The sequence below is a fragment of the Haemorhous mexicanus genome, chromosome 9, assembly GCF_027477595.1.
Source record: "Haemorhous mexicanus isolate bHaeMex1 chromosome 9, bHaeMex1.pri, whole genome shotgun sequence".
Lineage (NCBI taxonomy): Eukaryota > Metazoa > Chordata > Aves > Passeriformes > Fringillidae > Haemorhous > Haemorhous mexicanus.
This window is the reverse complement of record NC_082349.1, coordinates 16686681-16703337: the sequence shown is the minus strand read 5'-3', so window position 1 is coordinate 16703337 and position 16657 is coordinate 16686681. Positions and strand designations below refer to the sequence as shown.

The 16657-nt window shown below is 40.5% G+C and overlaps 1 protein-coding gene across 1 annotated transcript in view; it reads left to right on the top strand.

Moving 5' to 3' along the window:
* TGFBR3 (transforming growth factor beta receptor 3) overlaps positions 1–16657 on the top strand; it is a 107674-nt gene that overhangs the window by 33099 nt on the left and 57918 nt on the right. The window contains exon 3 of the mRNA XM_059854223.1: positions 9491–9675. Within this exon, the coding sequence (XP_059710206.1) occupies positions 9491–9675 (185 nt within the window). The remainder of the gene's footprint in view (positions 1–9490; positions 9676–16657) is intronic.

The following is a 16657-nucleotide window of genomic DNA, read 5'->3' as shown; positions in this document are numbered from 1 at the left end:
TGGTTAAATGGAATAACAAGGATTGAATTGGATAGAAAACCAACTACCAAGAAGGAAAGGAGCTCGTAGAGGTGGTAAAAAAAGGGTACAAACAGAACTCCTGTAAGTTCAGTGTGTCTGTGTGAAGAAAAGGAAGAAGCTTGGGCCAGATAAAAGAAATTAAATAAAAGGAAAACTTTGGCTATGCTTTTACTTTGAAGCTTGGGTAGCCTATCAAAAATAATACTAATCTATGAATTAAAGGAAAATCTGTTAATGGTTTGTAGAATTGTGTGATACTGTCATTGTTTAGGAATGCTTGGTAAGTGTCTAATAGATTCAGTAAAAGCAATTGGAAAATTTTCTAAATTGCAAGAGTTGCTATCACCTCTGTGGTTGGGATGCTCCTGAACACGTAAACACAAGACATGTGTAAATTTCTCCTGATCTCATTAAGATTGCTCTCATTAGTCACCAGATAAGATAAACTCTTCATTGCATAGTAGTGCCCCTTGGACACTATTTTTGAGCAAAAGATGGCTGCATATGTAGTTCCAAATGAAAGTCAGTAAGGATCAAGCATATGACAGCTACTTGCAATTCTGAAAAATTGCCATGGGATATTTTTAATCATTATGATTAAGAAAAGATGAAAAACAAAAAGGCAAATCAACAAAATCCACTTATGCCAGAAATCTTACCCCACCCCCCAGTCTAGTGTGTGCATTTTGTAGTCTTACTGTATATTTTGGTACCTTCATCTATGCTATTGATGCTGCCTTAGATGGGAATCCAACACTTCTTGTGTTGGTTTGAAAATCATTAGAACTAGTATCAGCCCTTTCAAGCACACCCATGAGTATGCAAAGAACTGAAGTATATATTTGCAATTTAAATAGGTAGCATTTTGCTGAGAGGGACTCAGAAGACTTGTTTCCTTAGATAAGCACTGATTGCTGAAGTTTACCTGTGTGTTTTTGTGCATGCTCTTTGATGAATTCTTGTATGGCTGGTCATGAAAGTAAGTATGGTTCTCTCTCTTTGCCTCCTGAAACTGATTTTATGAAATCTATTATTTCCTTCTCTGTCATCTTTAATTTACCCAGTTTTAGGAATACAGTAAAAGCAGTAGTGTGGGTTGGGTGGTTTGACAAGTTCCAATACTGATTTATTAAAAATAAAATGGTTTTGAAACGTGGTTTAGAGTTTTTTGCTCTAAGCAGGCATTAAATTTTTATACAATTTTTCCCCTTTTGGCCCCAATACAGAGCGCTCATGTAAACCAAGCAGAATGCTTCCTGTTGTTTTCTGATAAAAAGTGCACTTCCATTCATTGTTTCCATGCAATTTCCTATCTTTCTGTGGTCAAGAGGGGTAAATATGAGACAATTTACAGGCTACCTCTAGAGAAAATAGACTTTTATAACATGAAGTTTGAATGTTTTTGGGAATAATGAACAAGAAATTTTAGAAATAGTTTGTGTGTGTTCATTTCTTCCTCTTTGCACAATCACTTTGCTGAAGACAACTTTATCCATTAACAGTGATGAAAACTGAATGCTAAATTTGCTTCTTCTCTTCTGTTAAGGCTGTTAAGGCCCAATGTTTATTTACATTTTTAGGTATTGCTTGTTATCTGAAATAATTTTTGCATCTTTTACAGTCTTGTTAAAAGTTTGTGATCTGAGTCAGGCATTTCTGAAATACAGCCATGCCAAGGGGGCAGGGAAGCCCTCAGTCTAACATTGACCACTGTTTAAAAAAGTATGGGTGCTTCGTGGGACAGAAGATTGGTGTAAGAGAATAATCTGCATTTGATTTTTAGAGTAATTGCTTGAAACTTGGGGTTTTTTTCTACTACTTGAGGATAACAAAGGGAAAAACCCAACAATCCTTTTTGGAACACTGATGGACCACTTTGTTTTCAGTTCTTTGACATGGAAACCAGAAATTGTGCTTTCTGGATGTGTTTAAATGAAAGTCAATGCATACATGCTGTTCTGTTTATGAGTATTAAAAAGATGATCTTCTGTTAGTGGAAATGTTTTCCAAATATTGGCTCGGGAGAAGGAATGGGGAGAGAGAGTAAGAGCACATGGGGATGAGTTTGCACATTCAGCCATGGAAAACTACTAGGAAGAGTTCCTGTAAGCAGTGTTTTGCTGCAAACCTCAAGAGAAGGTAGGGCTCTGACAGTGCTGGTCAGAACGAAGTACAGCAGAGGTTACATAAAATGTAGCTCTGTGGTAGAGTACATCTGCTTTTGAAAGACTTCTTTGTTTTCCAGGTGCAGATGTTTGTTTTCTAAGATTATGCCTCACGGGTAGCAATGTCTTGAGACTGTGCTCAGCGGATGTTAAACCAAACAGGTTTTTCATTCATTGCCTTTTTCTGTTTAGTTAGCTTAATATGTGTGTAAACAAGACGCCTAGAGTTTCTTTTGTTAAACAACATGCTTAACTGCTTGACACTGCCTGTCATTGCCTTGCTTGCTCAGGTGTTGAAATAGAGTTTTGCTGCATAACAAAGGAGCGTGACTTTATAATTTGCAATTTTTCATTAAATTGATAGTTTAGGTTTAATTCATATTTTCTAAGTAGCAACACATTACTACAGCAATTGAGTTTTATTTGAGAGTTGACATTTCCTATTAAACTTGGATCAGTTTTGTGTCCTGATAAGGACAAAAGATCAATATAAGCTTATTTTTCAAAAAGTGAAAGAAAGAATTTCTGATTTAAAAAATGTAATTTGAATTTTTTTCTACATGGAAAAAAAACTGTGAGGTCCATGCAGGTAACACTCAAAATTAGATTGTCTTTGCTAAACAGAGATAAACATTGTGCTTTTACCAGTGGCTGGGAGCCATGGGAGTGGATCTTTTGCAATACATCCACCAGACAGGCATAAAAAATTATTTTGCTTAGAAGGAGAAGCCAGCATCAGGAGTTTGTACCAAGCAAAACAGCAACCTAAAAAGGTATGGGGCATGTCATCTGAATGATTCCCAGTGGGCTGGCAGATGATGTTAGATAGACTTTACTATGTATAACAGAAATGTCTAGAGAAACTGCAGAGGAATAGAGGATCAAAAGACATGGGAGATTAAGTGTAATCTAATGTGTTGAAATGTCTGAATAGTTTGGTCCATACATGGAATAAGTCTGGGCAGAGTTGATAATAGTGGAATAGGAATTAATTGGAGGATAATGGTTGGGGATAGACAGCACATGGAGCATGGGTCTAATTGCACGTAGCATTAGCACCAGATGTCAGTGTAAAGGTGAAAAATGTAGGTTAATGCATAGTTCCAGAGAATTATTTTTGTTCCTTGAAGAAAGGGGAAGGGTGCAGGGATGGTGTTGTGGAGTTGCTGGAGGTTAGTGAGCTCGATGCACTGGAATAGGAAACCTCTGCTGAGTTTCTGCAAAAGCATGTTTTTAGTTAGTACAACTTGTATGTTTCAACTCCTTCTACAACCAAATCTTGCCACCTATACTGGATATTTCTTCAGGATATTTTTTTTCCCAGTAGAAGTTTTATAGCTCATTGAATTCAAATAGATACCTGTGGAGTCTGGTATCTTGGGTGTTTTGGTTGGTGGGATTGGTTTGTTTTTTTCAAAATAGCCAAAATTAGTCCATGTTTGTGAATCTTCTCCCTGCAATTTTAAACCTCTCACCCTTACCCCAATGGTGATTCAGTCAAACGTAGCTCTCCCGTGAAAAACATGCACTAGATGTGGCAGTAAAAGAACTCCCTGAAAATCAAGGATCTGAAGGGAAATGTGTAGATTTATACAAATACAAAATGCTTTAGACAGTCTTCTTATTTAGTCTTCCTCCTGGCCACTATGAAGGTCTGATATTCTGTACCCTGCGTCTTTCTTACGGCAGTCACACTTACTCAGAGAGGAAAATCATAGAATCCAGGAGTAGTCTTGTACAGCCCGGCTCCTTATGGTTGCTGATCACTGTGGAGGTGCTTTTCCTATTTGTGAGCAGAAACACTGAGGTTTCCTCTATGCCATTGTCTCTCAACACAAAGCTGTGTAATATTTCCTACCACCCGATTGTCTCTTTTTCATCTCTCAAGGCTGCTTGCCAGAATGAACTGGGCCTGAGCATTGATGTCTTGTTCAAGTGCTTGCTTGCGAGTGTGAAACTGTTTTTTTTTCATGGTTATCTTTAATAAAAGCTGCTCTTCATATTAATAGAGGAGGTTCTCCATTATCCTCTACATTCAAATTACTAGGAATTTGGCTTTCCAGATGGTCTTCTGTGAAGGGGTGTACAGGAAGGAATTTAGTATTTACAGAGCCACCCATACCGAATAAGTAGTAGTGACTAACATTTTCTCTGGTAGTGATAGTTGTCACTTCCCTCTGTAAATTCTTATTTGCCTCAACTCTTGTGTGTATTTTTTGGTATAAATGCTTCCCTCAGAGAGAAACCCTCTATGAGAAGAAGCTTGTGTAGGTGGTAACAATTGCTCCATGCAGAACAGTGGCCCTTTGCCCATGCACTTTTAACTTAAGAAATGAGTGGTGAATATCAAGGGAAGAAGTTATTGCTGAGACTTGCTCAAGTGCTCTGTGAAGCTTTTTAGTTCAAGATTCAAGTGATTTCCCCTCCCTGTTGTCATTCAAAAGTAGGTTTGATCCAGCCATCATTGTCACTGAGAGATTTAAGAGAATACCCTTAAAATTAACCTTCTCTTTTGTGAAAGTCTGTCATTTGGGCACACTGAAATCTCTGCTTGAGTTAGCTTCCTCCACATATTAATGTGCCTTTCAGCATCAAGTGATGAATTCTGGGTTTATACCTAATGACTAGATTGTCATTCTCTCATTCAAAAATCAATTACAATAAAGCTGTCCTTCTGAGGAGGGTTCTATCCCACTGCTGTGGCCTGTACCCTCTGCTATGGCATATGGGGACCATGCTAATGTGCTGTGGAGCCCCCAGCACAGATTCACGCAATTTGCGGGAGCTGCTCATGGTTTTCAGCTGACAACACTGCAGAAATTAAATTACCCTTTACTGTTTGAATAAAATCAATCACAGTTACAAGTTGGTCTTGGGTTGTTGTGTTATCCCCCTCAGTCTTACTCCCATTTCTGCTACCTTCTTACAGCAGAACACATGTTACTCATTAGTAGCATGGATGATATGGGAAACAAGAATGTTGAAGTTGGATTGAATATGTTCCAGATGGACACAGCTACACAGTGTCAAACAAGGTTGGGTCTGCACTGATTTCCTTTAAAATATTAATTGAAAGTGAAAAATAATTCCATATTCAACAATTCTCTAGAATTCTGAATTCACTGAACATTTGCAATAAGTATTATATTGGAAAATGCGTAGCTAATAATTGGTTCTTATAAATAAAAATGTCTAACCTGCTTTCCATCCTCTAAAGGCATTAAGCAACTAAAATTTGATTGGGGTAGGAGCCCGGATTCACTAACAAGATTAGGTGGTTACATGCTCCGAAGTTAAACAAAACCCAAGGATGGCTGTGTATGTGCACTTAAATTCTCAGCAGAGAAGGCACTAAAGGCTTGTGACCTTACTAGGATGGATAAACTGGTAGATATCTTTGACCCTTAAGTGCTTTGATTGGAATGGAGATGCAGGAGAATATCTGTACATATTTAGACTTGATAAGGCAATCTTGATGTGCTAATTGGACATTGATTATGAATTTTGGCAGGATGTTGGTGTCACTGATGCAGGTGAGGACCAGGGTGTGAGGCTGGAGTGGGAAACTGTCAAAGCCTCATCCTGGGGTTTGTGGAGGCCTGAGTGACTGTAAAGCCCAGGTAAATGAGGCTGTGGTTTCCTGTTGGCTTTTCAAGTAGGTGGTGTGGAGGTGATAAACAAACAGATGAGTATCCTAGGGAGGACTTTGTTTTGGTTTTTTTTCAGAGTGGTAAATATGCATTTTGTAGGATTTAAACTACACAGAGGAAGTAGCTGGCTTTCTAGCCGGAGAAGAGTGGCAGGAAGGAAGAAAGATGAAGGATCTGCGAGGGAGCCAGAAGTTGCTAATTTGGGTAGAAGAGAGCTCTTGCTGCTCCCACTGGAGTGACAGTGCCTTGTAGCAGCATCCTCCTTTGAGTGGGGCAGACCTGCAGGTGCAGTAGGAAGGGCTGGAAAGAAATGCAGTTTATGAATGTTGAGCCAACAGCTCCAGCATTGCTGTGGTGCATGCAGTATAAGAATAGACTAAAGTACAGCATAAATGCAGAGGAGGTGGCAGAAGGAGCTGCCTTGTGCCACTTACAGGCTGAGCATTCAGTGGACTTTGTGATCTAGAAATAATTTTTCCTTTAACTTGCTGCTACCTCTAGGCATGCCAGTGTATGAGGGCATGGCACTACACCCAGGTTAGTGGTTGGCCAGATATGCCAATAGCAGTACATGAGGATTGTGGTTTGATATTGCCAGTGTAAGAGAAACGGTGATTGTGAGAGTCTTGAGTTGCTGGGAAGGGCAGTATGGGCCCAGGACACACCTACTCAGGCACCTGTGTGAAACTTGGCAAAAATTAGACAGCTGGAGCACCCTCTCAGTCATTTACCCCCACAGCATGGTTTGCATGTGGGCAGTCTCACAGCACGTGTGGTCTGATTGCAGTGGAGCATCCTCCAGGTAGTCCAGTCATTGGTTCAGATTTCTAGGGCTATATCCCTTTCTCTTATGAGACTGCTCTGGTCCATATGCAGTTCTATCAAATGCAGTAATTCCCCCAAAACATTGCTTTCTTGGACTGAGCGGCTTAGAGCAGCTTTGTGCACCCCTTTCCTCCAAACAGATGTGACAGAGTGGACATGTCCCAGGCTGCCAAGGTGTGCAGGCACATGCTCTGAGCTGCACTGTTCAGAGTGGCCCTACACCAGTAAGCCCTGCTCAGGAGTGGCACAGCACATGGGCTCGCTGCCAGCGGGGTGATGGAATTTCTGCTGGAGATCTGGCCCCTGTCCAGCCAGGGTGGAGTGCAGGCAGAGCAGGCATGCCTCATTCTGCCTGTCCCTGTGCAGATAAGCTCAGCTGCACACAGTTATCCAGGATGTGAACTTCTGCTCCCTCTGGGACTGTTTCCATCTTGCATGTTGAGCAGAACAGAGGGATTTCTTAATGTGCATTTGAGGTGCCAGCAAAGAAGGCAGTTACAGCCTGAACGAGACAGTCACAATCATCTTCCCCTTGCAGGATGTGAGGGGAAAATCCAGATGTCTTCTATCTAATGTATTAAATTTGTTCAGAGTAAGTACTAGATGAAGGCTGAAGGAGAGGATTAGTAGATGTCCTGCATGGGAATAGGTGTTCACAAAGAAATCACAAGGGAGGTATTTGCTTTTTCTCCTCAACCTTTGCTAAGTGCACATTTTTGTCAGCAGCTCCATTCCTGATTTTGTTCAGTCTTGCGCCTTGTTCTTTGTGGGTGAGTGTGTGTTATGATTGAAACATCTTAACCATCAATTCCATTCTGGCTGACAAGAAACAATTCTATGAACAAGTGCTCCTTTCCTTCCCAGCCCAAGAAATGCTTGTGGAGTTGAGAGAAGTGTTTTGTGCAGGTTGTGTAACATGATGTGCTGTAAGACTTGCACATCAGCGGCTGGGCTAATTTATCAGTCAGTTCTCTGATCTGCTCTTGTACATCAGGAAAATGCAGCCTCTCTACTGGTTTTGTTATTGTTTCAAATCCTCAGTACTTCTTCAGCTGTTACAAAGGGCAACTTTTTAATTCTTTTTTTTTCTTCGACCTAACTGTATCATTGCTTGGACTGGTTGCATTTTGTATGTGTCTTCTTTAAAAGGAGCTAAATAAAAACCAGAAAACCTTAAGTCAGTGCTACTTGGTCAGTACTACTGCCAAGCTCCTTATTTAGGGAGAAGAAAGTTTGTTTATCCTGTGTACCCCAAGCACATGCATGTGTAATTTATGCCTTGAGCATTGCCTCTACAAATATTCTTGCTCTGTGGGAGCTCATAGGATATGCACTATGCACTGGTGGGTTTCAGGAATGGTCTCTTTGTGGCCCAAGGCACTGCAGAAATCACCCTGTGCTCAAGGGCTTTGCTTTTTCTAGATAGTCTGGTTTAAGACAGACTCTGATTTGTAAGTAAATGGCCCACTGCAAGCTGTATTTTGAAAGAACCGTAGTTTTAACCAGCAAAGTGTAGGTCAGTGCTAATGCAATTAAACCTAAGTGTACACCAATTGCAGGTGATCTCTAGTGCTACAATAGCTGGCTTTAAACTTGACAAAACCAGATAGAGCTCTTCCATTTAATCAATTGAGGATTTTCTTTATTTTGAACTTCGTTCAAAGGAAGCATTTTACTTCAATTGCAGATGTGCACAATTTGAAAAAAACCTATATTTCTGCCTTGTATTTCTCTTTTATGCCTGGCAGCCTCTGAACTGACTGGTTCATGTGAGTCTAAATCTTATCTGAGTGACTTTGGTGCAAATTAGGGGTTAAATCAATTCCGTTCTCCTGCGACCTTCTGAATCAAAAACATACAGATATCTGTTACTGTCAGGGGTGGGCTTGAGCCGTTTTGGAAAAGCAGGGCTGCTTTTCATAAATATTTGTCTTGATTTAGTTTCCTGGGATATAGTTTAAATGTAAACTGCTCTGTATGCTTTGCTTTTGTGCTATCTTGCTCTATCACATCACACGGTCTCACGTACTATATAAGAGTATGGCACTACATCATGCTGTGGTGATTATTTGAAAGGGCGTACACTCTGTTTTGGACTAGATAACTGTTATCAGTGCAGATAATTGCTGTCAGACACAAAATAGACTCAGTAAACAAACATTTCATTTTATCATGTGACAGATGCCTGCTGTTTTGTACAATGTATTTGAATGATGTTCACTATAAATCAGCACTGCTTCAAAAGCAACAAATCCAGCTCACCCAAATCCTTCCTGACATAATTACCTTACTGGTAGATAGAAAGTTTTCATTGTTATATACACATGATGGCATTTACAGTTGCAGATAAGTGTTTGACGTAAACATTGAAGAGAAACCAATTCCTCTGACTGCTCTTGGGGGGGGGGGTGTGGGGTGTGTTGTTTTTTTGGGAGGTTTTTTGGGGTTGTTGGTTGGTTTTGGTTGAGTTTTTTTGGTTGTTTTGTTTATTTTTGGTTTTTATTTAATGGGTTTTTTTAGACTTTTTCCCCTTCTGTTTTCCCCTCTCTTTGTTTTCCCCTCTGGTATAGAAAAGAATACCTTCATTTTTGGAATTCATACTTGAAAATTTAGACTTTCAGAGAGAAATGAACAAATAAGTTAGCATATTCAGGACAACATAGAAGTGCAATGGCAATAAAAGTCTTAATTTTGTGTAGAATGAACACAAAGCTTCTGCTTGCGTTCCTGTGGATTTTCTGAACAAAAGGATCCTCATTATTTGACAAGTATAAACAATGCACTGCTTTTTTTTCTCCCAGTGATGTGTGTCTGTGTCTTTCTCTGCAGGTCCAGTGCCTCAGAGGGAATGTGTCTTATCGCCTGTTAACAATTCGCACCCGGTCCATGCCTTATTGGAAAGCTTTACAGTCCTGTCGGGCTGTGCAAGCCGGGGCACGACGAGCCTGCCCCAAGAGGTGCACGTCCTCAATCTCAGAAACCCCAAGGAGGGTCTTGGCCATCATGAAAGAGAGGTAAGGGGGAAATTACTTTTACTCCAGATCCCTGGTGATAAGTATGTCTGCAAATGGGATTATTATATGTTAATTTGCTGCATAAAGTTATTACTGAATTGTCACCAAAGTACCACAAAGAACCGTGTACAATTTGCATGGAGACTGTCCACCTACACTTTACATGTCATATGAATAAACTGCTTCCATACCTAGCCACCCTCTTCATTATCTTTCACAAACACAAAGTATACTTAAAAAAGGTAGGGGGTGGGCAAAGGAAATAAGAAACAGATTTAGATCTCCCACAGGCCTTTGCAGAATTGGCTGTCTTCAAAAGCAGTTCGTTTACCTAAATGTGTTGTAAATTAACATGAATACCTTTGGATCCCTGCCATGACCACTATAAACAAATACTGAAGTTTAGATTCTTTTACCAGTGTAATACAGCCTTAGTGCTTCACTGAGGGGGGACTGCTGTACAGAAAGCAAGTGTTGCTGACTATGGTAGTCTAATTACTTGTTTATGTGTGCTGCACTTGGAGGGACTGACAAAAACTTCAGCTGTTCTGAAAGCAACAGTAGAATACAATTTTTGATGTGAAGTTGTGCCATACTGTTGTTTACTTTCAAAACACATCAAAACAGAGCACCAAAGTGCAAAGAAAACATTGCATGCCATGACAGCTGAGCCTGTTAGTTCATATTCTTACAGTATTACACACACAAATCCTTAGTACTGTGTCCTGTGGGAGCAACATGTGGGTACACAACTAGAGAATTTGTAAAGAAAGAACAAAGATGATGATCTAACAGGGAGAAACTTAGGAAAAGAGGGTCTAAATCTGTGCTGAAAGAAATTTCAAGTGGACTCTTTCTTAGTGAATAAAATAAAGGCAGATTCTCATGACCAGAATCAGTCTTTCCACTGACTTCAGTATCAGCCTTGTTGGGTTTGTGGTGACTTCAGCTCAATGTGTATTGTATGCATCCATGAAACTTCAGCTGTTGTGTTCATTTTCAGTATATATATGGTCTTAAATGTCTAGTTTATGATGAGAAAAATTATTTACAGTTTTTTTCATTTTTCATTGGCTTCTATTAATCAAAATTGTCAGATCTACTGTCATGAGATGAATAGAAAAATTATGCTTTTTTGGTGGGACTGTGAATGAGGAACAGATACTTTTATATTTGGAGAGGGTGGTGATGCTGTGGGGGTTTGTTTTGGAATTTTTTTTTTTTTTTTGGTGTTCTTAAAACCTTTCTTAGTATGCCAGGCACTGGATGATCAGCCTGTTAAGTACACTGTGGATGACTGAAAAAAGTGTAGGTATGATCAGTTCTGTGGACATGAAGACCAAATTATAGGGCTTTTTGGTTTTCTGTGGGTTTTGTGGGTTGTTTGCTTGGGGGAGGGTGCTTGGGGTTGAGCATAGTTTCCAATGAGAACTAAATAACTGTATGTGATTCTGCTGTAGATTTTTCAGTGCTTCTCTCATTTCCCAGGAAACTTTAGATCCATTGCTAAGTCATAGGCAAATTTGGTATGAGTGGCTTTCACAAGGTAATGACAAGTTTTATTGAAAGTGGGTGGAAGAGTACCCGCACTGGGGCCGTGGTACTGGGGGAACTTGTAACTTCTTGGTTACTAAAGGGTGCCCAGGGCTGGGATGAAATGGGCTGCAGCTGGAGCTTGTAGCTCCCGAGAGAGCAGCATGACTCAAGTGCGTGTGCATAAGCCCAGATGCAGATTTCCCTCTGGAGTGCCGCCGGTGCCGCCGAGCTCGGTGCGGCTGTGCGCGCACAGCGTGAGCCGCTCACGCGTGCACGGGGATGCGGGCTGTGCCCTGCTGCCTGCTCAGAGCTACACAATGCTGCAGTTAAATACTTGGCTTTGAGTGAAAATACTTGCTGTCCAGCAGAAAGAGGCTGCTTCAGCCTCGTCTAATGTGCTTATGTTAAGAAAGCAGTTTGCCCTAAGCTGTCTTGTCTGTGTGTTTTGGGGCTGTACTGAAGTGTAGGGCACTAAATAGATCTCAGCATTTGAAACCCATAGCCTCCTTCTCCCATTTCCTGAGCTATTTCCAGTCACGGCCCTTGGAGATGGCTGCTCTAAAAATGCACAGGAAGTTGGAGCAAGGTTTGCTGGCAACAGCGTTGAGCAAAAGAGTGTAAACAACTTGGAAAGATCACATTTTACTTAGAGGATCAGACTCAGAGAACAAAGCAGAGCAAATGTTATCTTTCCCATTATTGTAGAAACCAACTCCAAGTGGCCCTTTGTCTAAAAGTAGAATGTACCCATCACATTAAGTTACATGAGCTTGATTTACCAGCTGAGGTATTTCCTGTTGCCTGCAAAGACTGATAGCAAAGGTAGAGGTCTGTTTGTCATGTAGTATTTCCAGTAGACTCCAGAATAAAACCAGTAGTTTTGTTTGACAGCACATTACTTAGATTTAGCAACATTGAAAGTATGTTTAAATAAATCATGTATTTGTTCAGAGATTGACTGAAGTTTTAATGATATGGAATGCAAGATCTGAAAATCTTTAAGCGAAGGCTTGCTTTGGGGGAGGAGGTTGGGTTGTTTTGTTTTTAACCTGCACCGTGCTAGAATGCTGCAAAATTACACTTTCCTTACTTGCTGGGAGGAGTGTAAACTTCCCCTAGCAAATTCCTTGGAGGATTCATGCATTAAACATACTTGTGTAGTTATCATGGTTCTCATAAAGATGCAACATATGTGGATGCATTAATTTAACTCTCTTTTTGCACTTCTGTAGAATATACAGACAACAAGCGTTTGCAAATTTAAGGGGTGGCTGATGAAGGGGAGGGCATGTGGCAGGGGTGATGCAGGCAGGCTTTTCAGTAAGGGTTAGTAAGATTTGGGTGCTTTTCTTTCCCTATAAACTGGGAAAAAGAAGACAAAAGACAGACTGGAAAAGTATAGGAGTGTGTATTCTGAACAGTCTTTGTGAAACTGAATCATTAGTTTACCACTTCTGCGTTACGGCAGAAGTCTGGTAAATATAAGATCATATCACAAAATGTTATCACATTTATGATCTTCAAGGAATTTGTATTTTAATCCATTAATCTCATGGGGATGAAATCTTGTATGTTGAGACTGGGAATTTCTTCTTTCTTCAAGAAAGAACCCCCGAAGTTCCAATCTTTTTCAAATATTTCTTAGAAATGTCTTTTATCACAATTCATATTTGGCCATGCTTTATCATAGGAAATAGAATACGGGTGCATGTAATAGCCTCAAGTGTTTATATTGAACTTGGCAAGAAAAATGCAAGCCTTTTTTGTTTGTTTTATTTGATCAAATATTCCTGGGGAAGTGAGTGCGTGTGTGCATTTCTGTACTGATCTGGGTCTCAGCTGAATGCCAGGAACTACTGAACTCTTACAATAACTTTCTCTTTGGCTTTGGGTATCTTCACTGCTTCAGTGTCTCAATTTTTAGAAAGGAGATAGTTGCTTCCTCCTGGAGCTGTTTGTTCTGAGGAAGAGTTATTGTTTGCAGAGTCGCTTGGAAACTCTAGAAATTTGCACCAGAAAAATGTGTATAGAAGAGCATAAACTTATTTTAAAATGAAAGTCACTCTTCAAGTTTATTATCAAGTCTTAAATAAATGGAGGATTCTTTTCTTATGCCTGTTGGTTGAATTTCTCTGAGCTGCTTTGGGCACACAGTTACAATTGAAATAGTTAACAGGAGAGAGGAGGGGCATGTAAAGTTAATCTCATGTGAATACTTAGGATTGAATACATATGAATACATGGAATCAGAGTTCCTGGCAATGGATTCCCTATTGTTTTCATTGACATCCTCATCCTCAAAAACTGTAAGATGTTATGCCTGATACAGATGTTTAACATGTGTTATATGAAATGAAGGCAGGAAAACTAAGGACTTGTCTTTATTTTTATGATTTTGAGTAACGCCACTGAGGCTGTAATAATTTGATGGACCTTTTTCCCCACTGTTTAAACAGTGCTACTCAGCAAAAAGTTAATAATAATGGCTTAAAATTTTCTTTGAGAGTAAACATGATATTAAAATGGCTGTTAGCTCCTGGAATAGGCTAATTATAATAGGCTAATCCTGAATTCAGAATAATTTTTCTGTGTCACAGTGTTTTTGGTTTTGATGATTTTGAAAATCTGGGTGAAGAAACGTAGTCCAAGCTGCCTATTATGCTGTATATTTACTGTATTTCCCAGTGTGTTTGTTTTAACTGTTTTCAGAAGTTTAATACAACAGCAGCTATACCCAAGGCTATGTCAGGGAAAAATGTTTTGTTTCATGCTCAGGCATCCAGAGATCCAGGAACAGCCTTGATTCAGCTCAGATAAAGGGGCCACTTTCTGGGCATATTTAAACATGCTGACCTGCAGCACCAGAGTCATGGTCAGAGGGAGCCTGGAGGTCATGTGCTGACAGCAGGCAGGAAGGAATTCAAGGTTTGTTACTTGACAGCTGGAGTTAGTGAGGATTTTGTTACCTATTCATTTGTTTGAATAGATATACAGTGCTGCATGTGGGTATATTTAGTACTTCTGGTAGGTCAAAGGCCTTTACTTTGAAGAAAAATAGTTGCTGCTTTAGAAGAAGCAGCTTTGAGAGATAAAACAAAGCACTGTGCCTCTGCCAAGGTACAGACAAATTCTGAACTTAGCAATGGTGTTTTTCTGTTCTTGCCTCTTTACTTGCTGACCACCTTAGCTTGGCAGCAGTAGTGGAGCTCTAGCTATAGCAGCAGACCTGTGTGTTTCAATGCATGGTCAGGGGTTTTGAACCTTCAGCCTCTTCAGCTGGCCAGCTCTCCTGTTATACTGAGTCCATAGAGGTCAATTCGGTCACTTCATCCATTACTTCTCGTTCCTTGATCCTGTGTGGTTCATGAAGTTGTGCAGAGGCAACACAATCAGTCATCCTGGGTATACAGAATAACAATGGAAAATGAGTTTGGCCACCTGCAAGCCTCTCTGTCAAACTTGAGGTTGACTACTGCTTTTTATGTAATTATTTTGCACGGTGTTTTGTGAGGGAAGGGTGCTGCCGAAGAGGGTTGAGAATGGGAAGTCCAGATGAATTACTGCTTCCACCAGTGCTCTGTGCCAGCAAGGTCTCAGAGTTAATCTGTGAGTGACACTGTGGCAAATGTACTCCAGGAACACCCTGTATTTGTTGCTTGGAAAGCAGGAGTTCCTCATCACGTGCATCTTTGATCCTGGGGAGTTTCCAAAGCTTGCCCACAGCTTGTGGTAGCTCCACTGGCTCACCAGGGTGGTTTCACAGGCTGCTATTTACTCTTTACGCACAGCCATGCCCAAGAGCCCAGCTGGAGTACTGGACTGAATAAAAAAAAAGTACATTATAGACCTTATAAAGCCTTAAAAATAGTGGGAATGTGTGCCTCAGAAATGCTAATCATTCAGTGTCTGTCTCAGATAACTCCATGTTTGCTGAAAGCTGCAACTCCCATGCAGCTGATACATTAAAACGACATTGATGTCTTAATTGCCTTCATGATGAACATGGCATTACCATATTTTTAAGAAGTGGAGTTTGCTTGTTAGAAAACCTTTACAATGCTCTTTCCCCTCTTCTCTTTGTTAGCACTTTGAGTCATCTGTGCTTGCATAAAATCCCACCTTTTTTAATGTGGTTTTTTCATCTTGTTTGTCTGGACTGCAGTCTTTGCATGTTGTTTTTAGCCAGCTCAGGATTTGCTGGTCACTGGATTTGGCAGTCCTTTCGTGTTCTGCCCACTAGGACTGCCAGAGGAAGCCCTGTGTTGGCCAGAGGAGCCTGTGTGTACAGATCCTTATGTCCTGCAGGAGCGTGCCTTGACGCGTGTCTGCCCTTAAAGAGGCAGCAGTGACATCTCACGACTTGGAAAGTGCTGTGCAAAGCCTCGCTCTTTTCTGTTTTTAGAAATGGGGCTGTTTGCTGTGTGCAGAAAGTGAGCCCTGTTCTCAGCTGACAGAGCTGTGTGGAGCGGTGGCTGAAGCCCTGCCAGCCTACCACAGAACACTAGCGGCTTCAGAAGGAAAAACGTCAGTATGAGTTTTTTGGCTGCTCACAGTTTTGGGTTTTGCTGACTGCTGCTTAAAATGTCGTGTTGGAAGCTGTAAACTGGACCCTTGTTTTCTTCTGCTGCAAGATGCTGCAGGTGCTGATGTGCTCTTGCAGGGCTGTAGAGAGCAAGAGGGCGGCTGCTGCTGTTTACTGGATGGGCTCTTCCTGTCTCTCTGTGGCTTGGATGTGTGTGCACACTGCGCACATGGGCTCACACGTTTCTTTCAGGCAGATGTGTGTTGATTTTTGGTCATAGACTGTGATTTGTGTTCATGGTCTCCAGTTTCCTCAAAGCTTCTGACATGTCTTCTTTATAAATTACCACTTTGTCTGTAATTACTTTCTCCAAGAAAAGATAATTAAGGAAGTGATGACATTTCCAGGAGTCCATCTATATCCCAAACTCCATGGTCAGGTTCCAGTCTAGCTTTGGGCTCATGCATGTATGTGTGAGATACTGGAGCAACATTTGTCATGAGTGGTCATATTTATGTTGTTCTCTAAAGTGTCTGTTTGAACCAAAAGCTGGAATTAATGAAGTCGTTCTTCTTCAGCCTCCCAGTGCAGGGGAAAATTTCCAACGTAAATTGTCTGGAGCTTGCCATGCCTGACAGCCATGCTCCTGTATCAGCTGAAAAAGTAAAACCAAGATAAAAGAACAACAAGTCTTTTAATTGGTTTATATCGATCTTGCTTTTGATAACACTCAAGTTTGTGTTTGTCTAGAAGAGTCTCTTATTTTCCCTGTGAAACATAAGCAGAGTACTTATAAAGTAGGAAAATGTTTTATTTAAAGGAGAAGATAGCACCACCATGAGGTACAAATATCTGAAACTTAATTTACTTGAAAGAAGTTTGAAGGAAATATAGATAATTCATAGCTGATACTGTCTCTTTAAC